Source organism: Falco biarmicus, chromosome 7, assembly GCF_023638135.1.
Source record: "Falco biarmicus isolate bFalBia1 chromosome 7, bFalBia1.pri, whole genome shotgun sequence".
NCBI lineage: Eukaryota > Metazoa > Chordata > Aves > Falconiformes > Falconidae > Falco > Falco biarmicus.
This window is the reverse complement of record NC_079294.1, coordinates 52,146,355-52,171,191: the sequence shown is the minus strand read 5'-3', so window position 1 is coordinate 52,171,191 and position 24,837 is coordinate 52,146,355. Positions and strand designations below refer to the sequence as shown.

Here is a 24,837-nt window from a genome sequence, read left to right as displayed (position 1 = left end):
CCGCTGCGGGGCGGGGTGAGGGTGCGGCCCGCCGCGCCTCGCCTCACCGGGAGATGGCGCGTGCCTCTGGCCTCCCCGCGCCGCGGGCTGTGCTCCGCCTCCACGTTCGTCGCTGAGGTTCATCCCTGATCAGGTGCGGTGCCTCGAGTGGCAGTGGCCGCCCGGGGTGCGCAGGGGTGGCAGGCCCGGGCGGGGCAGGGCTCCAGCGGGCGGCTCCTCCCTGAGAGGGCCGGGGCTGTGGTGCCCCGTGAAAGTTGCTGCATTTATGACCTTTCCTCCTCTCCCAGGCTTCCCATTTCCCTGGCTCACTTCCCACTTGTTAACATGCGGACAGAGCCACAAAACCTTTCTTTCTGGTGATCAGGCTTCCCAGTGTGGTAAAATGTGGAATTAAATAGTCAGTACCTGTAGGTCTAGGTGAGGGAAACTCATTTGCTTGTGGTGTTACAGGGAAAGGTGATCCCCTTCACAGTGCTACAGATAAGAGAAATGAAGAGGGAAGTGAGGATTGTGGCACGAAGCAAAATACCCACCTAGTCCTGTAACTAAAACTCTGGTCACTATATACAAATACATAAAAATACTGAGATAATTCAGAACGATGTCTAAACCCACCAACAAAGGAGTGTCTTTAGCTTGCTGGCAGATCAGTTTTAAGGACATTATTTGATTTTAATTCTGCCCTTTTTTGGCTTGTGTATCTCAGAGAAATGGAAAGCTTTCTGTCTCCCTACTGGATCCACCCAGAGCCCAGTCCTGGAGGTAGCTTTGCAAGGAGTAATCTTTAAAACCCAGGTATGACAACAGTTACATAGCTGAATGTTTAGTAGAACTATCTGAGATTGTAAATGTGGTGGGTTAAATCCTACTTCAGTCTGCATCTCTTGTAAAATCTGCAGTGCCCATTTTTGGGTTTTGTTTTAAACCATGCTACTTCCTATGCTCCTATGTGATCTTTTTACTTCTGTGGCACAAAGATGAACATTAGGAAGCTTTTTCACTGTGAGGGTCACTGTGCGCTGGCACAGGTCACCCAGGGAGGTTGTGTTGTCTTCATCCTTGGAGATACTCAAAAGCTGATTGAACAGGCTCTAGGTGGCCCTACTTGTGAGCTCTGGAGGTCCCTGTGAAACGAAACCGTTCTGTGAATTGGTCAGGGGTCAAAACCACTGCCTCCTAACCTACAGTTTAGCTTTCCTTATGGGTGGGCATGGCAGTCCTCTGTTCGCCTCTTGCTTCAGAAAAATTCCTGCGTTTTACGTTGAACTTACGTAGTTGTTTATATAGTTGCTGTCTAACTTGTCACCTTGGTGGTTAGGAACTCTCCTGTGAGTGGAAAGATGGGGCAGGAATCATGTCCTGAAGATGAGAAACTTAAATCTGGATTTTCAGTGTCTCAAAGACTGGTTTAATCATGGAGCTGCTGTAGAACAAATGGCACTACTCAGTGCTACAGTTCTAAAGCAAGTGATCACTTGCACTACTATTTTTTGTAGACATGATCTGTAGGTGGAGGCTGCTTCCAGATACAGTGCTTCAAAGATGAATGCTAATACCTATTTCTGGATTATGGTCAGACATATAAATACTGAGCTGTTAAAGCTCTGTCAAGATAGGAATTTCTGGGTAGGTGCAGAAGTAGAATTTTATGTGCCTGCAATCTAAAGACCAAGCATGCTGCTGACACTCAGGTGCTCCCAAAGTTAGCACAGCAGGGTGGAGTTACAACTTTGAATTTTGATGCCTAAATTGTATTAAAATGTCAGTTTTGATACCCAAACACTCATTTAGATCTAGCCCAAAGTGGTATTTCCAAAGCCACTGGGAAGGCCTTAAGCCAGGTTTCCTGTATCTCTCACTTGATCCAGTGAACTGTGATTTCAAGCAAGACCTTCAAGGAAAGGGAAGCTAGATTAATGCATATTCATTCTGAGGAGGTTTAAAGTTGGCCACAAAGGGGAGCTTAAAAGGTGCTCAGAGTTGTCTTGTTTCCCTACTCCCAAACATTACATGATGTATGTGCTAAACAGCTCTGACAAATGTGCTTGAAAGCACAGCCTAATTTTCCAATTGGGCAACAGTGCATTCTTAAGGAGCAAACCTAATAGAGCACAATACAGAAAAACAAATTAGATGCTACTGACAAAAAATTAAGACAGATTTTTCCATTAGAAGCTGAAGTTTTATTACAGGATAACAGTACATAAAGCACATCTAAAATCGATGTGTTCAATGCACTTAATAAAGGTAATGTAATATTAAAGGTACAGTTTCTAAGTACAATATAACAACATTCATATTAGAATGAAAATTGGAGTATTTAAAAGACAACATTAAATCTCTTATTTTTACAGTCATATTTACAAAATGAATCAAAATACTTTTTTTCGGGACTGAGTAAAATAACAAACTTGAATATAAGCAGGCTATCGTAAGAGTGAGTTGGAAAGGTCCATGAAAGTGAAAAGTGATTGGGTAAAGATCATTAGCAAAGGTTTAGTACAATACTACTTTAGTATTCCTCTTGATGGCTTACGTTTTATTGTGGCTAGAAAAGGAATTTATACATACTGTACACATAACAGACAGCATATATTTACATGTACAGTATAATTGCATTTAAACTTGTGTGTATTTACAGAAATTTGAGCGTATCACTCAACGAGGTTTTTTGAAGTCTTATGTGCTTAATCTTCAAACTGATGTTTATTTGTAATCAGCATTTATTCTGGTCTTGTTACGTTGAACATTTAGTAAACAGGGAGAATATACGTTAACCAAATGATTTTACATAAATATATCAAACTATTAAAACAACAGGGAGAACGTGTTCCTGGTATTATGTTGGTACATACAAATTTAAGAGCGAGTCCTTTTCTCTTTGAAAATATCAAAAGGTGACTTAAATCAACAAGGGAAAATAAAATTGTCATGGCTTATATTTAAATAAGATTGTAGCTTCAAGAGGTTTTTATAATTGTCCTGATAGTGTTTGCAGTTAAAACATTCCACTTATGAAAATATACCCACGGTGCAGTAAAGTTTGTATTTATTTTTAGGACAACAGTATGTTTGCTGTTTAAAAAAAATTATTTATATATATATATTCCTTGGATTGAGGGTATAAAAGCAGTGCATGGAAGCCAAGAACCATGGCTTTAAAATTCACTACCTTCTATTATCAAAAAGTGCAGTAAACAGAAACATTGTATTTAATAAATTGCTCAAAAATCTTTGCTAAAGATCTTATAAATTCAGTAATATTACAGAAAAATTCTAATAAATATTTAAAAGGTTAATTACCTCCTTAGTTAGATATTTGATATCCATCAGTTTTTAAGAATTAACATGAAAACAATTATCTAGAATGAAGGAACAGGGGATAGGAAAACTTTCAAGGGTACATGACTACGTAAATTAAGGTATACATGAAAAATAAAAACAAAACCCCCAGACCTGACAAAACATTGCAAATTCCACTTCTTAATTAACTTTAGTCGCTAATGGCTGTCCTTGGATATGTATGCATGATTTATAAAGCATATCCAAGGGCTGAATTTAGCCATCAATCAATCATGGAAAATTTACAGAAAATTCGTATTTACAGTAACTGGAGTTAAGTGTGTAGGCGTGGCCTAGTAACATCCGCAGTTTGAGTGTGTACAGATCCTATTTAAAGTGAAGAGGGAGGAAGGCACCCAGCAGAATAACATCTATAAATATCAGATGCAATGACAGGATAGAACTCTCCCAACAAGCCAAATAGCTACCTCCCTTTCAGACAGACAGCATATTGTAATTACTTTATACTGGCAGATTAGATGTTTTTCTTTTTTCTGATACAATACAGGCAGACTGTTTTAGTAACCAAAAGGATAACAAGCTGGACAGAACATTTTTAATAACGTTAATAATTAATAATGTTAATAATGTAGAAAAAAATTCTACATTTGATATCAAGTATCTGTACCGGTGAAGTAATTTTCTCCTTATTAAATATACTATAGAATAATTTATATAATGACACTATGCATTTAAAGAGAAAACCATGTCCCAAATCTTGTACTCTGATACAGGTACTTGTTGGGCATATGTTGGTGTATATATATATATACACAAATATATATATATTTATATATAGTTATACTCAGTGAAATTAACAAGACCCAAAGGTGGTATTGTCTAGGAATAAAAGGGGTTTGTTTGCTTTTGTTCACAAAAGTAACTTATCTAGCACCACACATCAGAAAAACACAAAAATAGCACACTCTAGTTCTAAACAGCTATGTCTAAAATAGATTATATAGTAAAACAGATATTATACAGCATAATGTGGTATTTGATAAACAGATAAATATTTGCACTGTGTAGGCTGTTTATAGTATAAGTTTATCTATACAGAATGAAAGCAAAAAGTTAACTGTATAGAGGTGAGCAGAACAACATTAAATATTATGACTCCAAAGCAGAGACAAAGTTAGAGTTGAAAGAATAGAGCAAGATAAAATGTTTACAGGCCATTACAAGTCCTTAAATTAGTAGTAAAATAAGGAATCAGTTGCTCAAGTTTAAGAAAGCGGTAAACAAGAGATTGCATTTACATGCAGATGTCTAAAACTTGTATTTCTTTTAAATCTATGCACAAAAAGTCATTTGTTTTTATTGCTTGACATTCAGTTATGGCTAGAGTATTTTTAACCTTTTTTTTTGTACTTTGGAAACAAGAATATTGTTAAAGGTGCCATAAAAATGGACAACATTGAAAACAGTTTGCAAATAAACCACCTAACACTGCAGTTCTTTATACATTTTAAAAAGCCTTGTCTGGGGTTTGTCGTATGTTAAATATATTTAATCTGGGAAAATACATTGTAGCTTGAAGCCTCCCATTGGCCCAAACATCCAATACAAAAACACATCTCCAGAAAAGGAGCAGGCAGACAGTACAGTTACATATATAGAAGCAGCCAGTTAATGTCCTAATAGTTCAATTATTCACCACTGTTCTGTAACTTGTTTCTAAATCAATGTAGAAATGAGGAACTTTTGGATTTAGAAAGGTGTACAGTACGTATGCCTTTTTGTGAAATAAAATTCACTGTATTGCTTATGAATTCTCTGCATTAGATATAGATAGCGTTACAGATTGCAAGTTCCTGTAAAGTTTGTGCATCTACATTAAGACTTTGTGGGGTAATTTAGGGTAGTGTTTCTCAAACTGAAAGTCACAAACATTTGAAAGATGCCAAAGTGTTTAGATTCCTATCAAAATGCTGTACCAAGCAAATGTAGCTTGGTTCTCTAGTACAGAGCGAGTGCTTGTGCAGGCTGTAGACGAGCACACCGGCCAGGAAACTCGTCCCACTTAGTGGTTGCAGCTCAGCCCCCACAGTGTGGAGGAGCTGGAAGAGCTGGCTGTTGGCTGCAAGCATTTGCGCTCGCCATGGAGTTCCCAAGTACCAGCAGCAGCCCAGTTCCTTCAGTTACCGAATGCCGCCAGTAATTACAGCTGGTTTGCACTCCCTGCCCCAGAAAAAGTAAGGTCATTCCAACACATGGAGCCCTACAAAGAAATATAGCCAAGAGAGATTGTGCTTTCAGAAACCTTGAGAAACACTGACTTACAGGAAAACAAGTATACAAAGGACATATGAACACCAAAAACATGCAGATGTTAAGAAAAAGGTGTGATGTCACACAAGCTGAACAACTTGATTGTGAAGTTCAGCTTGAAGAAATGATGAGATTATGAGGGAAGACGTACAAGTGAATATTGTGGCAGAAGAAATGAACCTGTGAGTATTGATCTGAAGCCTTTATCATGTTTTGCTTCTTATTTGGATAGCCTACTTATTGCTATAAAGTTATTGCTATATTCTACCAATGATAAAGGCAAAAAAAAAATATAAAAAAGCAACATTACATATGGAAAAGGTAGAATACAGCTTTATTTTGATGTTCAAATTCTATTTAGTACCTGAATAAAGTTCCAAAGATAGACTGTATATTGTCCTAAACATTACATATTTTCCCCTCAAGTCCAGTGACTTAGCATTATTTAGTGAGCTATTATCACAGTACTAGGATTAAAGCACATACTGCAATGATTTTTTAAATAAATACTCATTTAAATTTTAAAACTTTTCTTTTTGTTGTTTTATTTGGTATCTGTATGCATTTGCCCTCATTTCCACCAAATGATTTACTGGAAGGAATATTTAAGCATAAAGAAAATAGGACACTAATATTCAAATATATTCATGGATGAAACTTTTAAAGTAATAAATATTAGCATTAGTAATTAAAAAATAATTCTAATAGTTATATTTCTCCAGCTAAGGAAAATAAAGGTGTTCTGTGCAATCTGAAACAGCTAGCACATATAGAATTTCACATACTGAATACTCAAAGAGAAAATTCTTATTATTTTTGGATATTGGATAGTAAATGCTGTTTCTGACTTTTATATTAAGAAGTTTATCTACATTAGGGAGTTTAGGAATGTGTAGAGAAAAAGAATACACGTCGTTTACACAGCTTACACTGTGCAACCTCTTTTGTTCATCAAGTACAGACTGGGGAACGTATGCCAATCCAAAAAAAGATACTGTAATATTTGGATCACCACACTACATAGTTGAAACATCTTACAGATTGTACATATTAACAGTATGTTTAATTGTTAGGCAAGTGTGTAAAGAATATGTTCTATTGTGAATCAGCAATAGGAATTTTCTTCTACTGAAGATGCCAGAACATCAACTGATCAAGAGGTCGTACTTGCTAAGCAGTTGCCTGCCTTGGAAGGCCATTCCAAGCTAAACTGGACTGTCAGCTTGTAAAACTGTAAGAAAGCTTTCCCTATTTATTAAGCAACCTGAAGTAAACAACTGGAAGCCATGTACCCAGTGAAAAACCCCTCAATAACTTAAAATATTGGAGAATTGATGCTTTTTGCAAGCAGACATGTTTGGTGGAGAAATTCACTCTTTTCCCAGTCTACCCAAAGTCTCGAAATCTTGCTCATTTTGTTTGTACTTTTCTACCTGCTTTTTCAGGTAAAATATTGGATCAGGCTTCTAGAATTCTACAGTTTGGCACTTGGACACTTTCTAGACATTGCTGTGTTTTGGTGCTATTGTCATCACTTGGAATTGCTGTATTTGATGTACTAGATGTGACAATGTCTTCAACCTCAGTGTTTCTTTCCAGTCAGGTTTTTTTGCTTTACCATGAAGCAAACGCAACAATGACAGACAATGTCTGAAACGTTGTTCTTGTATTCCTGCGGATCTATGTTCTTTTCTATGTGACTTCATTGCCAAAACCTAATCATTACCTTTCCATGCTTACTGTACTACCATAACCTGATTTGTTCCCTTTGACAATAATTTAAATACTGTAAACCCATTTTCTATTGCAAAACACTGAAATTCAGCTGGAAAAATAGTCCTATCATTATAAAAGTGTCCAGAGGGTATTGAAAGTACTTTAAATAATTTATTTAATGAGTCAGCATGAATTTATTTTCTAAAACACAATTGCAAAACCTTTGCACTGTTCGGAGTACTTTTGTTTTGAACAAAATAAAGACCAAAGAGCAGCTATACTGCAAAAACTGAGTACAAGAATGAGGCACACCTAGAGCACTTAGGTAAAAATAATATCCAGTTCTCTTGTGCCTTGGGGGGAGGGGGAAGGGAAGAAATACTAGCATATTTTTTTAAAAGTAATTTGTTCCACCAGTAGTACTGGCCACCCTGTTGAGTTTTAGAAGATCCCTGAGCACATTAGTTTCTGACTCTTAACCCCAGCTCCAAAATGATAGGGCTTCTGTTGTTGGCAACGAGATGGATTGTCATTCACAGTTAAGTCAATCATAAGGTGCTTATCTATTTACCCTTTTTTTCACCAATCAGCACAATGAACTGTCAGAAAATAACTTTTATTTTTTGTTTTTAAATAATAAAAGGGCACAAAATTTAAACAATCAATGTTTTGTGACAGTGGTTTAGGATTATTATCTGGCTGCCCCTCAACAACAGACAAGTGATTCAATCGACATTCCTTAGCAAAAAAAAAAAAAAAAAAAAGAGAAAAAAAAAAGAAAAAGAAAGAAAAAAAGAAAAATCCTGTACAAATATGTATTTTTCCCTGAGGGATCAAGGTTACACCCGCAAGTGCTCTATGTACATATTGCACTGTAGAGGAATGAAGAACATGTGCAAAAAAAGCAACAATGATTGAAGCTTACTAATCAAACCTTTTAATCATGACTGCTATGTCATCTTGCATTTTGGAATGTCGGAACACAGCTATTCCTTTAATCTAAAAATGTAAAAAAAAAAAAAAAAAAAAGGAAAGAAAAAGGAAAACACACCTCTACTATGGCACATTCAATGAAATAAAAAGTTTTCCAAAGACAAATAGACAAATTCCATCAAGAAAATAATACAAAGTTCGTTCGTTTGTTTTTTTTTTGTTTTTTAGAAAAATTACATTACTTTCTTTCATTGTTTCACATTACAAAATCTTTTTTTTTTTAATGTTTACACAAATCACATTTTATTGCAGGAATATTTCAAGTGCCATCAAACATTTATAGAAGGGTTAAAAAAATAGAAGTCTCTCTAAAGTGGTCCAGACAAGGCTTTGTATAGAATAAATTCTTTTTTCCACCTTCTATTTTTGACTTAAGTATTTTGAATACATTTTCTTTATTCCATTGACACTTAACAGCCTAGAAGCAGCCACTCACACGTACCCACGCATATATTCATGTGCGCACACAAATGTACTCTCTCTCACACACACACAGGTGCACATACACGCACAGATATCTTGGTATCCATACTAAGATAGGTAAGCTTTAATAAAGAACAACCAAACTTAAAACCAGCCTCCCTTTCCACCTAATCCCATAGTTTTGCTGGCTATGTCGAAGTATATTAGGGTGTTCAAAGGACAGCATAGTATAGTATCTTTTTCATAGAAAGCCTGAAAACATCTTTGTGGATAGATAGAACACCCAGTGACAATCTCTTTGCAGACTTTAAGGAACAGATCATTTGAAATGGATATATTACCACCTATCCTCATGTTTTTGTTTGTAGTGAACAGGGCAGATTATGAAAATACTTATGTGAATATCCATTGACCCCCACCCAGTATGTTTTTTAACTGAATATTCAGTTGATCATCTGATACCAGGCCATAGTCCCAGAGGTTCTGCAGAGTGCATTTCCTCTGCTGCGCTGGGTTCTTACATGCGTATGGCCGTTGCCCTCAGCCGCCACTGACATTATTCTGTGTCTCCTTTCATAAAAGCCTCCTTGGCAACAGAAGTCTTATCAGCACATCTGCCATGCTGTACCCCTTTTTTCCCCTCTCCATGAAGAGCAACACAAAAACAATACTCTACTGCCAAGCAGCTGTTAACTGTAATCGGGAAAGCTGAGTTACCTGGGGTATGTACGCAGAGCCTGATTTAACAAGGTGTGAGTACACAGGACAAAAAAGATAGCACTTTCTGGCCTGGATGTTCACGTCACAAGCTGTCTTCAGATGCAAAGGGCTTTCAGCTAAGGCTCTATAGGGAACCTTTTTATTGTTCTGTATTTTATTAGTAAATGCTCCAAAGTCCGTGTTGTCAATGACTTATGGGTGTAAATATGCTGAACTAGATACCAAACAAAACCATCAGCACCTAGATGCCTGGTAAAGTACTAATATTCATCAGGAAAAGGTAAGAAAAGGATGTGACTGAAAATTAATCCCCAAATATTTTGCTTGGTAGTCTGCTTATTGTCAGAAGTAGGAGTTGTACCTCACTCTCTAAAAAAGTACAGGTCTTACTTCATTATTCATTAGTTGACACTGAAATTAAGTTTAGTTGGTCTTTACAGGACTAGCACCTAAGGCTGGTCACATTCGGAAAACATTTGTTAGTTAAAAGGGTTGCTTTAAAAATAGAAACACACGTTAGAATGAAAGTACCATATCATGCCAGTTACTCCAATAAAGTAAACAATGATTCTAGGAAGAGTGTTTCAGTAGGACTAAAGAGAGCATGTGCTGGGCTGCGAGCCACCACTTCGGGAGCAGGCAGGATGGAGCAGTAAAAAGATGGCTCTGTGGGCTTTTTCCAAAAGCCCCCTCATGCCTCCATCCCAGTGCTCACAGAGGTGCAGGTGCTCTCCTCCCGTACTCCAGGGGCTTACTGCTTTGAAGGTGAAACATATGATGCTCATCTACCCCTCCTTTCAAACCACAGAGATCAGTGATAGCTATAACTTCCCTGATGGGGAAGACTACAGAATTTTTAATAGGTGTCATAGCTAAATGTCTCAATTTGACCTCAGAGGAAACATACTTAAATCACAGAATAAACCTCTGTTTTGCTTATAATAACCCACTGACCTAATTTTCCTTTTTAAAATAGTTAGGCTTTGGTGTGCTTCTCTTCAATTCTGTTACTTCTCAGCGACTCTAATATATGTAAGAGATTGTTTATCCTTGGAAATTAAAGCAGTGGAGCACATTCCATCTCATTCCTTTTTCTTTTTTAAAGTTTCTGGCTTTTTCTTATGTACTTCATCAGAAACTTCATTTGTGTAGGCTTACATAGCATTCGGTTATACATGTTCATCTCATTCAGACCAATTATGCACCTCTGGCTCAGCCAGCCAGAGTTTATTTTGTGATATTGTTTATCGTGAATCTGCTTCCTTCAGAACTAGGTTTACTTGCTAAATGTGCTCTGAGACAGTGTTCTTCCTAAAGGGAATGGTAATTAATAATAACAAAGACTGTGAGATTCAGCTTATTGGTTAGTTATGCAAAATGGGAATCACAATTTCAGAATTACAGAATGCAGATTTATCGTATTAATGATTTCCAGGCATTATACAGAGTACAGAAGAATGCTTTCTAGCAACAGCGTGTCTTTACTTCGTTACTCTGTCCTCATCAACTTTAAAGTGCATCTTTTTAAATAAGGAGAGCAATGGACTTCTCTGTTCAGCTACCTGAAATTGAACTGCCGGATGCTGGAAGAACATGGGTCGGTGTCTCATAGGCTAGAGTTTGGAATTTGAAGGCATTGTTTACGATATGGAGTACAAAAGTATGTAATATTATGTATAAAAATTACTTTTCAACATACATGTCATACACACATACTTTTACTGCAGATATAGACTTGAGTAAATATCTTCAAACCTGGATTTACAGTGGGCAGAAAGACATGTTATTTAATAGCCTGATTTTCAAGGACGCTGTGTTACTCATTTGTAAACGATCTGTAATTGCTTAGTTTAACTTTGACCACGGAAACTCAGCACCTTTGAAAATGAGGCTTTTGACTTGTGCACCTAAATTTGAATTTAGGCATGTAATTTTAAACATCCAGGTTTGAAAGATTTGAAAATAAAAAGTACCCTTGCATTTAACAGCTGAAAAGCTGATTTTAATTTAGAAAATTGTCATAATTTTCAACTCTTTAAAAAAAAACAAACCACTGTAACCATTTCAGGATATGACCAGCCTCTCTTTAAAAGTAACATGGAAAACAGCAGCATAAATACCTCCCAATGTACCAGTACCTGCCAAACCTTTTTCAGTTAAACTTGAATTTCTGGTGCACATGCAACACAACAATGAACACGCTAGCATTTAATTTAAAGAAAAAGGTGCAAAATGAAAGTGCCTTATCAATTCAACAAGAAAAGCTATACCAGTAACTACATTTTATATTAATTAAAACAATATATAAACAATATCTCTTTTGCTATATATAGTCTTCATGCCCATTTACCCTGTAATATATTATAATGCTATTGTTGCTATTGCTATGGACCCTTTTCATGCCGTTCTGTCTACTGGCAAACAGTGGTAGGTGAAAAAAATCGTCCTTCATGAAACAATGAGCAAGTTGTGCAAACTGATGCTGAAATCTCTGCAATGCACACCAGTCGCTGATTACTAGGTGGACTCTCTGTTCTGATCAACAAATTGATTGTTCTGTCAAAAGTCTGGGCAGTGAACTACAAGAGAAGACAACCTTCTGACATTAGTACCCTCAGTCTGTGTAAACAGAGGTCAAGGATTGAGAAGTTGAGACAGAAAAAGGGTCCATATTTGTAGGCATAATGGAAATCATATGCATGAGAAAAACAAGTTCAACTTTGTTTCATTGTTTCCCATCCTTCGCCTGACCCCGACCACCAAGAGATGTGCAGTGTGTTGGCTCCCTAGGTCTGTGCAGGGCCATATAAAGTGTCTTGGTTTTCTTTCTTTTTTTTTTTTTTTTTTTTCCTTTCTTTTGTTTTAATGTTTGTACTTCGGACATTCTAGAAGTGCTTAGGTGATACGTTTACCCATCAATTTGCATCGCTGGCTCAAATTCTGAAGTGAACAACTCCTTGTAAAGTGGAGGAAAATGAAGTCGTACAATGTCTGGGTATATTGCTTTAAATGCCATAAGCTTTTCTGTATGTCGTCCACACAGTGCTCTTAAAGTAGACACTTTGCATATTAACTGTAAAAAAAACGAACAGAAGTCATACGGTCATATATGGAACAAAGCTTCCCGATCTTGCTCTTGGGATTAAAGCTCTCCCAAACACTTAAGAGTTCATTTCAACTGTGTACCTTAACAATGACATTTCAGATGTGCAGTCATGGATGTTTGTTATGTTAGATTTTTTAAAAGAAAGAAAAAAAAAAGACAAAGCCACTAAAAAGCTACTCAAGTTGTGAAATAAATCTTTTAAGTTCCTAGGAAAATGTATCATTAGGTTGCCTCACTTGCCTACCAAGCACTGGACTGATACAGAAATATTTCCTGGCTGGGTGTTCGTTCATGCAGTTTAGTCATTCTCTTGGAAGAAGGCAGTCCTGACTGCTTTTAAACCCACTGTCACTATTATGGAGGGAACTGGCAATGCAATAGATTAGGCTTTTCTAGTTTATGCCAAATAAGGTGAAAAGGAACAGACCAGAAAAATCTGTACTTCAGGTGTATCACTACAGTACTCCCTGAATTTACTGAGTGAATTATTTGTATCAAAGCACATACAAGAAACTTTCTTCCAGTAAAGGTATCCAAAGTATACACTGGGAAAAGAATTACATGAGCTAGGATTTGAAACAAGGACAATCTGCAAAGCCTGGGCTGGACCATCCTGCTTCTGTTGCAAGCAATGGTGTGAAACGAAGCATAAGCTTTCCGGCTGTGTAGAGTTCTAAAAGGAGCTACCTCTGTAAGGAAGTGCCTATCCTTCCCCAGTTCTTCAGGTTTATTTTTTTTTTTTTAACATCACACCACTTTTCCATTTTTGAAAAATTACACAAAGATACTTCAGATTAGCGTAATAGTATGTAGGATCTTTTTTCTTTTCCCTAGGCGCCAGTATTTGGAAGAACTGCTGAGAAAAAGGCTGGGTGGGGAACTTCTCATGGAAGACTGAAAAACAAAGTTAGTTTGGGTGTTGCATGTTGTAACAACTTAATTGTCAGGCAGGCAGAGATTTCACAAGGATTAAGGCATCCAGGTTGTAGAACTGAAACAGTATTCCATGTGGCAGAAATATTGTGTACGCGAAACAGGATAAAAACTTCCCATTGGTTTTTATGAAGTTCAACATTGTAACACTTCTTTTCAGACCATTATCAACCTTGCTCCCTAGCACAGTGTCATTTTGCCTCTCCTAGTTTTTAGTAAATAGTTTCAGCTAAGCGCCTTGATTTTGAACAAAGAATTCTGGATTTAACAAACTAACTGCAGAAAAGCTTTTACACCACAATTAGGATACCATTCATGAGAAAGCACGCTTTCAGAGTCATATGACATGTCACAGCATGATTCTTACCTTTGTTAGAATTCCATCTTCTCGGTGGTTCTTCTGTAGGACATGCTGAAGTGCTAGCTGGATCTTCTGTTGGAGTTTTTCAATTTTTACTTTCTCCTGAAGCCATGAGCGATCTAAATATAAATGGAGTTAACACCTCTAGTACTGCTCACGTCAATCACAGTGCACCAGGAAGTACTAAGCCTCCTACAGATTCATCTTTCTTGTTTGCAACCTTCCTTCCACTTTTATACTATCATATAGAAAATGAGTTTCAAAATGAATAGGGTTTGGAGGGTATTTATTATGTGCATTTAAAATTACTTCTATAAAGCCTTTAATTAGAAGAATGCAGCATATCTGTGTAAGATTTATTAATCATTTGCTAACAAAGTTTGTAAAATGCAGGGTATTTACAAAATGAAGCTAGCAGCTTTTTAGTGGGAAATGAATAGATCGCATAATGAACAACCAGTGGGAGTGGATCTTCTTGCTAAGCTCTACAGTGACATACAGAAAAATCAGAGCCAAATATTCAGCTAAAAAAACCCAAACAAACCACATAAACTTCCTAGCAGAAAAGCTGTATCAGCTGCTACATCCTCTGTGGCAGAACTGTGGGATTCTGCAGCTTACATTCTAAGACACAGGGCTAACACACTTCCAGTCTGGCAAACAACATGAGAACGTATTTATGATAGTCTCAATAAACCCACTGCTGCTAACAGACTCTTCCACCACCACTCCTGAGTACGCTGTGCTGCAGTCTGAAAACAGCGTTCATTTCCTTGGGGGTTCTGCCAGACACAAACTGATGTTATGCCAGACACAAACGGAGGTTCTGCGCTGGCACCTTGTTTCACCCAACCCAATAAGCCTTCCCAGAACCTGGAGTACTGTGCGTATCTACTTGAAATTATTAAGTTATTTTAGTCACAAGTATGGTAGACACAAGCTGACTCCTGGGGTGACTTGTATATCCGGCACCATCATTTTCAGGGTACCCAGTTTCGTGATGGGTTTAGATACCTAAACTACCTCGGTACCTTTGTACCAGTACACACTAAAATGGTAACCCCACTTAACAGACCTGAGGGGACACTGGAAGTGTCCTGTCACGTGCTTGAGATAATTCTGCTACAGCTGCAAGCTCACGTACATTGAAAGTTGACTGTATCTATTCAGTGGCTACCTTCTGCCTGTCTCACCTAGATTGACCCAGTGGTCTCACTCACATGCATTTAAAGTTTTGCAAAGAAGCTGAGTCCTCAATGAGGTGAAAATTTGGAAAACTAGGGCTTAGTTATCACTTCCAATTTAACAAATTTATTCCTGAATTCATAGTTTTAATGTGTTTGCTGAAATAAAAATTTTGGTCAAGGAGACACTGAAAAAGATGATGACATTTCACACTGTCTGATAGTCTTAACATTATCATTAAAAAGACTTTAAAATAAAAACAACCTCTAACAAATAAACCTGGAGCAAACCTTTATCTCTTACCTGCTGACATTAAAACAAATGCAGAAAACAAAGCTATCTCATCTTCCGTCAGGTGCATAGAACATAAACTTTTTCCAAATTCAAACACAAAACTAATGAAGTCTTCACAACCTGCCAAAAAGAAGGTACAGCTCATACCACGTTGTTTAAAACTACTTCAGAGCTACAGAGTTGTTGATTTATTCTGACGGAGGTGAAAAATGGATGTAAAATACTTCATAGGTGAATGGTCATCTTAAGGACTGTGGAGTGATGGGAGTGAGATCTCACTCACGCTTGAGCTTACTACCCCATTCCCACGAGTCCCCAGCTCCTGCACCTTGGCAGCCAGTACTTTGAAGGTTTTGCACACTGTATCTTTTCCACATTTGGTTCTTCTGGGGTAAAAACGGATAAAAGCCAAGCCATTTTCAAGCTCAGAATTGGTTTAGCTTTGTTTCTGTTCTAAATGGAACTTTCCCATGTCACTGTGGACTGGAGGTTTGAATTGTGTACTTGAAAAGTGCTGATCTTAAGACTACTGAGCACATGGAAGGTGGGGAAGAGAGGCATACAAGGTACATGCAAAAGCGAAGGGCGAAGCCAAGGTCTGAAAGCTTTTCATGCAGAAAAGGAACTCTTGTCTCCTTTCATCCATTCTCTTGCTCACACAGGTGTAAGTCAGGTTACTGCTGCTGTTACACATGCTGTTACGCAGTTCACGACAGTGGAGCCCTGCTTTGAAGGGGATTGCAACCTGATGGAAGAGGGCTCTCCTCTGCAGACCTCAGCCCCAACCCAGCCTAAATTTCTGGATGTAGTTGGTAACAGATGAAAGTTATGTTTCACTGAAACGCACATCTGATACTGCATTCTCTGAATTGTTTGCACGCTGACCTCGCACCTCGAAGTGATTTAGAAAGGCAGAGAATACTTCAGTAATTGACAGCATTCTCTGCTGCCGTATTTTCACTGCCCTCCGAAACAGCTTACATCCCAAATCTATACCGAGTGAAAATCATCCTTTTAAATCAGCAAAAATATACAGAAAAAAAATCGAAATGATAAACTGTGGTTTAATAAAAACATTGATTTGCAGTATTTTACCTGCAAGTAACTGGACTTTTTGTATTACAAAACACTATTAACATCTTCAAAGCAGTAGTGTCAGTATATCCAAAATTAGCTTATAATCCGCTGTCTTTTCCAACAGAATATATATGACTAGATATGAAATCTGGGCTTCTGTTCTCAACAAGTGTGTCCAAACCACTCTACCCTGATCTAAGTGTTGAATTTCAACACCAACAGTACTTTGCTGCATAAAGTTAAGCTGTTTTAACTCCTGAAATCAGCTTGACCTCAAACAGAGCCAGCATGACCGCTTACAAAATAAGCAGTTTGAGCTTTGGAACTCTTTTATTTGGATACTATAGCCTGAATTTTTCAAAGCAGATGTCCCCTCGCTTTTCCACCTTTTTTTTATTCTGTGGTTTGGTTGTTTGTTTTTTTTTTAAGATACAACACTTGACATTTCCTTACCTAAGGACTTGAAAACCTCTGGGCTAGCATACTTGCCATCAAAGTAGACTGTGTTGTTCTGGGAGTCAAAGGCACGGCACATTCTGATGAACACAACCTCTAAAGACCCTAAAACAGAAACAACGTATGTTTGACTATTTAAGTAGAGACTTCAGTTGCAAAGAGCAAGTGAGGATTTAAAAATTTCCTACGCTCTGCATTCAGTATCAATTGCGTAGGGTAGTAGGTTTCTGCAGTGTAACAGGGCAGAGGTTGATTTGCTAGTAGTATTAAAAGAATTCCCATAAACCCCTTTAGAAGTTTTTGCTAAAGCAACTTAGTTAATGCTAATAAACTCTTAATATTTTTTATTAGAGTAATGAAGTCTCTGAGGTCAAAGCAGCTCATTTAGATTTACATTCACAAAGCTTTGACGACTTTGTCCAGTATTCGTAAACTGCATTACTTCTACAACATGTTGCAATGAACAATCTGGATTTTTACCTTGAAATGTGTTATTCACTACTAGCAAGCCAAAATAAAAAATTTGAATCCAACTTTTCCATCTTTACACATTCAATGCTCCCCTTCTTCATAATGAAAGTTTCCTATGTAGACTTGAACTCATTCTAGCCAGAGTAACTAAGAAAGTATATTACTTCAAACAGACACAATTTGCAAGGTTTTCCCCTTGCATTATTTTAAATGATCATTGTCCAACACACATATATGTGTATACAATCACTATATACAGGTAACACCTTCCTCAGTCAAAACTAATAGAAGCAGACCTTAAAACTGACCCACATACCTGCTTTTAAAAGCACAATTTGATCGTTTTGACACAGTTCCATAAAGCCATCAATGCGTTTGGCAAATTCCACTACATACTGTATAGCTTCTGTTATTTTGACTGCGCATAACTGCCACATTACCTCCCTTTGCTGTTTGAGAGAGAAGAAAAATTGAAAAATTACTAATCAAGGTTTGGAAAGCCCATTTTCATAACGTAAAACTGAGCTGAAAAAACAGGTGGAGTGAATTCCCTCCAGCACTCCTGGCTACACTCTGCTTGCAAGACAAGGGGAGTTAACCTCAAAGCCAAAGCCTGGTGTGGATGAGTGACAATGCAAACACGTAAGACTTCTTCAGGGATGTCAGAAGAGATCCAGGGTGGAGTATTTCTATTTCAGAAGTCAGAAATGTCAAAGTATAATGATTCTGGTCATTTCAGTGGGAATTTTATTTGCTGCATCAAAAGAAAATGCCAATTTACACTAGCAGTGCATAATCACATTTTTCCCATCAATAACTGTGTTTTGTACTGAATGTAAATTTCCTAACTAGTTTGTCTTCATAAGGATGCATATAAAGATATACATATATATGAAGATCACCTTGTTAACGACACAAAGAAGGCATGCAAGGAGTGATTTTTTCATATGTTGATAATATTTCGGAATGAAATTACCTAATGAGTGGAAAAAATTATATTCTGGAAGGTTAAATATTTTTTTGTTAAGATGGAATACATGTTCAAAGAACAGTGTGCTTCAACAGTGCTTCCCAAGACAGTTTTCTAAAAGTAGCCATTTAATAGTATTTTGCGGGTAGGAGGCATGCTGGAAATAGAAACATCGATTGAATCTTACAATTCCCACTGGTGGTACAGCAGCGCTGGGCTGCTGTTGTACAGGTAAAACTGAAACCTGCACAGCAATTGTAGAATGAATCGGGATTGCAACCAGGCGCTGAAGGCTGGCAGTCTAGCAGAGTTCTGTGTTTGTAAGCTCAAAGAAACCCACACTAAAATTACAAAATTTTGTAAAATTACAAAACTTAGTGGTATCAGCTTTTGTTGTTGCTGACCCAGGAGATTACAAATTAAGAAATGAAAATAAAATTCTGTTTAGGACTGAACAAATTTCTCTGGTTTCTTATCCCTCTTTATCACAGAGAGGTAGATTTTAGGAATATGGCTTTGCCTTTTCCTGTACCTGTAGAAATCGCAGACGCAAAGGATACGCTAATCATCTCGCTGCTTTTGATTCTGGCATATTATTTTTTTTGAAAACACACAAAAATACACATTCCCGATAGTAAACAGAAGGCTGTGAACAAGTGAATTTTGCAGTGTGTTATGGGAACGCCATGCTTTAACCAAAGCATGCCCCAGCTTGGGGTGCTTTTGTACCTTGTTCTGGTAGTTCTCTATTTCCTCCTGCAGAAAGGTCTGCCATGTGATCTGCTGCAACTCCTCCCGCAGGTACTGGCAAGTTTCCATGTGCGACTTGGAAATGTTCTGTGCCAGGTGTTCTGCAAGGAAGAGCAGAGCGCGCCGCGCGTCAGGCGTGCGGGCCGCCCCCCGGGGGTGGGTGCGGGGGGCGCGGGGGGCCGCCCGCTGCCGCGCCTCCTGCCGGTGCCCCCGGCTGCCCGCCGGGCGCGGCCGGGGGGGCGGCGGAGCCCCCGCTAGAGGGCGCCCCGTGCCCGCTGCGGTGCGGCCAGGCGGGGCCGGCCGGGGCTGCGGCAGGAGAGCGGCTGCCGGGCCGGGCCGCAGCCGGGGGCCCGCAGGTGACACAGCCCGCGGGACAGCGGGCGGCTCGGCCGGCCCCGGCGCCACCCCGCACAGCCACCGCCCCCGGGCAGTGCGCGGGAGGGCGATGGCCCCTCCAGCCAGGGCCCCAGGGCCCCGCCGCCGTGTCACCCACGGGGCGCGCAGCCGGCCAACCCGCCCAGCTGCCCCAGCTCAGCTCCCGCGGCCCACGGCACACGCGTTCTAACAAACACCGGCAGTTCCCACCTGCCCGCTGCTCCGTCAGCAGGACACTGCCACGTGAGGCTGCCTGGGTGGGAAAATTTCTTTTCTACTCTCCGATCAGAAAGAAAAATACTAGATGACACTTACTAGAGAATCCTGATAATTAATGTAACACACTAAAAGTTTTTTTCTTCAGCTTTAGAGTACTCGCTTAGTTAACTGCACACTATTTAAAATTTCCTTAGAACATTTCAATTCCAAATAAACTGTTTTCTGCTGCTATACTTGGTTAAAAACCACCTGTAAGGCAGATTTTCATTGTATTAATAAACTAGATGCCAGAAACCTTTAGGGACACCTTCAAAAACATGAACAGCACACTGAGACACCCAAATCCCACTTCTGCTTTGTCTTTCTCTTTCCCCCTCGACTCCTCACATGTGTCTGTTGTCCCATTTCAGCACTTTGGCTGTCATCATAGCTTTCATGTATTTCAGAGCAATTTTTTTTTATTTCTTACAAGTGTGTACTTAAAACATTTGCTCTCGCTAGTAGCACCTGACAGCATTATACCTGTGCCCTTGCAGGATACAGAAGGTGAAATATTACTGTGTTAGTCACAAACCTCGGCCTCAGCTCTGGACTGTATTTCAGCACACACCTAAATACTTTCATTGAACCAACCACACCTTTCTAAATTGAAACCTTAGTCTGGAAGACAAACATTCTTCAAAAGTTGTTTGGTAATGCCAATGCTGGGCACCCAAATCATGCTCTGTAGGGTTAAATGCAAGCACTATGTAAATAAAGGTAAGCAACGTGACAAACTTATTTTTGGCCAGTGTTCCAAACTCAACACCTGGCTTAGAAAGGAAAAGCCCCTTCTGTTTTCTGTGGGCTTATTGCAAGTCTTTTAATAACCCCTGTGAGAATATTAACAACCAGTTGATTGAGACAAAGCTCACAGCAGAGCCTTTATCCTAATTTTTTCTTCTCATTTTTACCTATCTGTAGCTGAAGTTATTTGAACTCAAGCCAAATGCAATATTTTGGCTGTCACAATGAATTATATTGCAGAGTACTGCATTCTGCAACCTAAGGACATTAAAAAGTAAGTATCTTCATCCCTTCCTCTCTGCAAAATTTCCTAAAAGAACATAAACTGAACTAAAAAAAGCAAAATTCGTATCACATACTTGTCCCTAATTAAAAAACGTTAGCAAAAAGAGAAAAATTTAACTTGGGACACCTGACTTTTCAAACTATGTTTAGATTTTCATAATGGAGTAATTAGCAAAAATGTTGCCTAAGCAAGCAAAATCAGTTTTAAATGCCTGACTGTTTATGTAAGTAACAGAATCTTAAAGCTACTTCTAGTGTCCTGTTCCTGTTCGCTTATAAGCAGTTCACACAGCATGCTCTAACTCGGCTCTCAGATGCTGACAAGTCACAGTTGCGGAATTCAGCCCTAGTGTAATCATTTGGGGAAAAGTTTAAAGTAAAACATGCTAACTAATGTGGTCATTATAAGGCTCTTAGGGAAATTATCAAAACTTGCTACATTCAGAAATTTTCTTGAAGTATCTGGGGCCAGATTCTCTTCAACCAGTGGCAAAGAGAACCACCCTCAGATTAGACTGGTGCTTCAGTTTCATATTTCCCAGGTAATGGGTGAAGAGCAGAAATAAAATCAGCCTCATCACTTTTTGTTAGAAAATAATAATAAAAAAAGCGTATAGAGGTAATGCAAAAGAACATAAAATGTTCAAAAACAGCCTGCAAAAAAAGAAATACTGTCTGTTTGCTCAACACTAAAAATAAGCTTGTTAAACAGTATTCAAAGGGTCCTATTACAAGAACTACTAGAGCTGATACCCCAAGCTCCTGGTTTTTTTAGTCCAGTCCCATAAAGTGTTCACCGAGTACCCTGAGCAGGGTGTCGTGCACTTCACAGAAGAATGCCCATCCAGGCTAACGGCTGTACTGAAGCAGCATTCTTGCTGTCACCTGGCTAAACGTGTCACTTTAATCCAAAGGGTACTATTAAGACAATTACAATGGAAGCTTTTCTCTCTCATTACCTAATTCTGCCATGGACACAGTTGGAGAGGTCTCCCCATTTGTAAAAGAACAATAAGGGAAGAAGCCCGATGCTGGTGTGTAGTCACATATTGGTTCTGGTTTGATTCCATTAATATCAAGACCCGACTGATCTGGAGAAGGCTGTATGTCTAAGTAGAAGCTGCTAACTGCAGAGTCTGCTTTGCTACCTTCAGGGGTATGCCCATCAATGTAATTACTGAGGTCATCATGTAGCTCTGTTAACCCATTGGTGGTGATATTGTATGTTGGTGTTAGTGGTTCTGCCTCTCCTGGTTGCTGCTGATGATCTCGCTGCTGCTGCTGCATTCGATGTTTCTGCACCTCCGCGTACAGGCTGTCCCTCTGCTTTTTTGACATTCGACCAAACTTTACAGCTGAAATACAGACACACAACATGTTACATCTCAACAAATCCACTGCTGCATTTTCATTGTCTTGGGTCTTTAAATGCTACGTGGAAGGACACGGTGTAAAAGGCACATCAGTGGGATGGGCAGAGCCAAGAATCACTGCTGTCAGTTACAGGTACAGAGCTGCAGCATCTGCTCTTTAAAAGACCGTTCTAACACGCTACTTAAACAGACCATTAGAAGTCATTGTTTTAGCTTAATTCATTAACTTTCCACTTCTATATTGAAAAAAATTTTATATGTCCACCAAAGTTGACAGATGCATCTCTTCAGCATTCAGATCCTACCTAGAAAAGCAGAAGATGAAACAGAATATGCTGTCCTGAGATAACGGTCCAGTTCCTACTAGTGTATGTTCATACCACAGAGTAAACTTGGAGTTAGGTATAACCGTGTGCAGTCTATCTCACGGAGTACCTAAAGCAAGCGCTGGTGTTAGGACTGAAGCACACAGGAAGAACCTGCTTTCCATGCAGCTTACTGTGATAAGCAAGAATGATTATCTGGTGAATTACTGTTAAAAATATATGCGTGTCCGTGTGCACGTGCACATGTGTGCGTGTATCTCTCCATAAAATTATTACTACTTTGAGAAGTATTAATGTGAAGCATAAGCCAGAAGCAAATGGTTTGCAACATCCAGGGGATTCCTAGGGGCCTAGTATGTGATTTCGAGGACCTGTATTTGCTGTAAAACCTCATTGCTGAGGAAGGTGACTACCAGCTTGTACTTTTCTACAGAAAAGCAAACATGTTGGAGGGAACAGTGATGACTTGATCACCCATTTCAGGTTTTCACTATCATGTCCGATAAAAATATTAAGGCAATGTAATTCAAGAAGTAAATGCAATCTGAAAACAATCTCCTTCATCGGGCCTCACGTACACAGAACAATGAACGTGTGTTTGTAGAACTTGCAGCGTTGCAATCACTACGGCAGGGGAAAAGACTGAGTCAGATGTTCAAACTGGGTAAGCGATGGCGGCTTGGTTCCATCTGCGGGGGCGGCACCAAGTGTCAGCTGCGGATCCAGTTCTAACCCAGTTATGTAAGCTTCCATTTTACAGAGGTGGGTTTTCGTCATTATACTAGGTGCAATTTTGAGCTTAATATTAACAGCACTGGAATGCACTTTCTTTGTGAAACACATTCCTATCTTTGAAAAATCACTGCGCTATTTTCTCTTTGTGTTTTTTTCCATTATTCATTATATACATTTAAGCTTCCGTATTGTGAAACGGTTCTGATCTGTACCAGTACGGCAATCAATGTTACTTGCAACTATAGTATGTCACTTAAACTGGAATGAACACATACAGAAAATATTAACTGCATCTTCAAGAAGTGACCAGAGGCAAAACTCTTAACCCGGGAACTGCAATACTCGAGTAGGAAAAAAAAAATATCCAAGAACTTCGTACATGCCTCGATTTATATATATATATTTATGTGGATACATAGCAACATAAAAAAACCACTTGATGGTCTCAACTATCATCCCGATGCACAATTAACTTTTAAATTCTGTGTTGTTTTATTTGAACACACAGTATACTAAACATTATTTTACTTTTTGCGATTAAGCTACGTGCTAGCAGAGCTTACCATCTCGAGACATCCCCACAGCAAGGCATTTCTGTAATCGACAGTGTTGGCAGCGGTTTCTACTGGTTCGGTCAATCAAACAGTTCTTCTGGCGAGGACAGGAGTACGTAGCATTGCTTTGCTGACTCCTTCTGAAAAAGCCCTGTAATAGAGTTGCAAAATACAAGTCAAGAAGCTGTTAACTGATGGAGCAAATAAAGACTCTGAAAGGTAGCATGCCTAACAGAAAATAAAGTTCAAGTGTACTAAAGTCAACTAAAGGAAGTTAAGAGGTTGTGGGTCTTTTTTTCTCTTTTCTAGAAACAAATGAAAGCCCAGTAACTAGCTGGGAACAGTTCATTAAAAAAGTGCTATGCCACATAAAGGAATTATACGCTTTTTCACTGATTTTACACATCCCATATTACATATGGTACACCAGTTCTTTCCAAATGAGATAAAACTAATCCTAGACCTAGGTTTCCTTGTTTCCCTGTCTTTCCTGGGTCAGCACCGATCTCCAAAACAGGGAGGATTCAACAGCTGCTACCCTGTTCTGTTCTTTGGAGCTGACAACGGCAGGCTCTGATGTTCAGCCTCACCAACATACGTATGTGTTTAAAATGCAGAACGTGATGCTGAGCAGTTCCTTCTAGAAAGAACCATTTTTAAAAATTATTTTTCTTGGTTTGATGCTAACTAATGAGGTTTTATTCAACTTGGTGCAGGATTTAGATTTTTAAAGATGGGGCAAGCTAAAACAGATTTTCTGTATTATCTCTTTTCTGAGTCAACTGCAATGGGTAGACCCATCTCCAAAGGCAGTCAGGGCTGGAAGGTTACGCAGGAGTTACAACTTAGTCCTCGCCATCAGAATGGTGCATGTTATTAACCACTATGCCAGTTGTTTGCTTTGAAGTTCATTTCATCTTTTTGCCACAGACTGTCCAAACATATGCTTGTGCATGTGTAATACCTACTTCACAAGGATTCTGCAAAGATGTAGTCATTCTAAAGAGGCATTTGAGATCAGTGAGCACAGTATTTTAGTTTTATGGTGCCACATAATGGATTAATTAACAGCGCTGCAAAGGAAATACTTCCTCAGAAAGGCTGGGCACCTTTTAA

General features: G+C 38.8%; 1 protein-coding gene and 1 long non-coding RNA gene across 5 annotated transcripts in view; one reads left to right on the top strand and one right to left on the bottom strand.

Moving 5' to 3' along the window:
- The window catches only part of LOC130153288 (uncharacterized), a 28,981-nt gene that overhangs the window by 345 nt on the left and 3,799 nt on the right, over positions 1 to 24,837 (top strand). Inside the window, exon 2 of the long non-coding RNA XR_008823300.1 lies at positions 707 to 795. This is a non-coding gene — a long non-coding RNA (uncharacterized LOC130153288). The remainder of the gene's footprint in view (positions 1 to 706; positions 796 to 24,837) is intronic.
- The window catches only part of RORA (RAR related orphan receptor A), a 384,551-nt gene continuing 361,874 nt past the window's right edge, over positions 2,161 to 24,837 (bottom strand). For 3 of the 4 annotated variants that reach the window (XM_056347866.1, XM_056347867.1, XM_056347868.1), the window contains 8 exons: positions 23,731 to 23,872; positions 21,693 to 22,088; positions 19,048 to 19,169; positions 17,665 to 17,797; positions 16,875 to 16,982; positions 15,354 to 15,464; positions 13,872 to 13,984; positions 2,161 to 12,538 (listed from right to left, as the gene is read on the bottom strand). In XM_056347866.1, coding sequence (XP_056203841.1) covers positions 12,374 to 12,538; positions 13,872 to 13,984; positions 15,354 to 15,464; positions 16,875 to 16,982; positions 17,665 to 17,797; positions 19,048 to 19,169; positions 21,693 to 22,088; positions 23,731 to 23,872 — 1,290 coding nt within the window. In that variant the 3' untranslated portion in view covers positions 2,161 to 12,373. The remainder of the gene's footprint in view (positions 12,539 to 13,871; positions 13,985 to 15,353; positions 15,465 to 16,874; positions 16,983 to 17,664; positions 17,798 to 19,047; positions 19,170 to 21,692; positions 22,089 to 23,730; positions 23,873 to 24,837) is intronic. The other variant, XM_056347869.1, reaches the window with a different exon arrangement.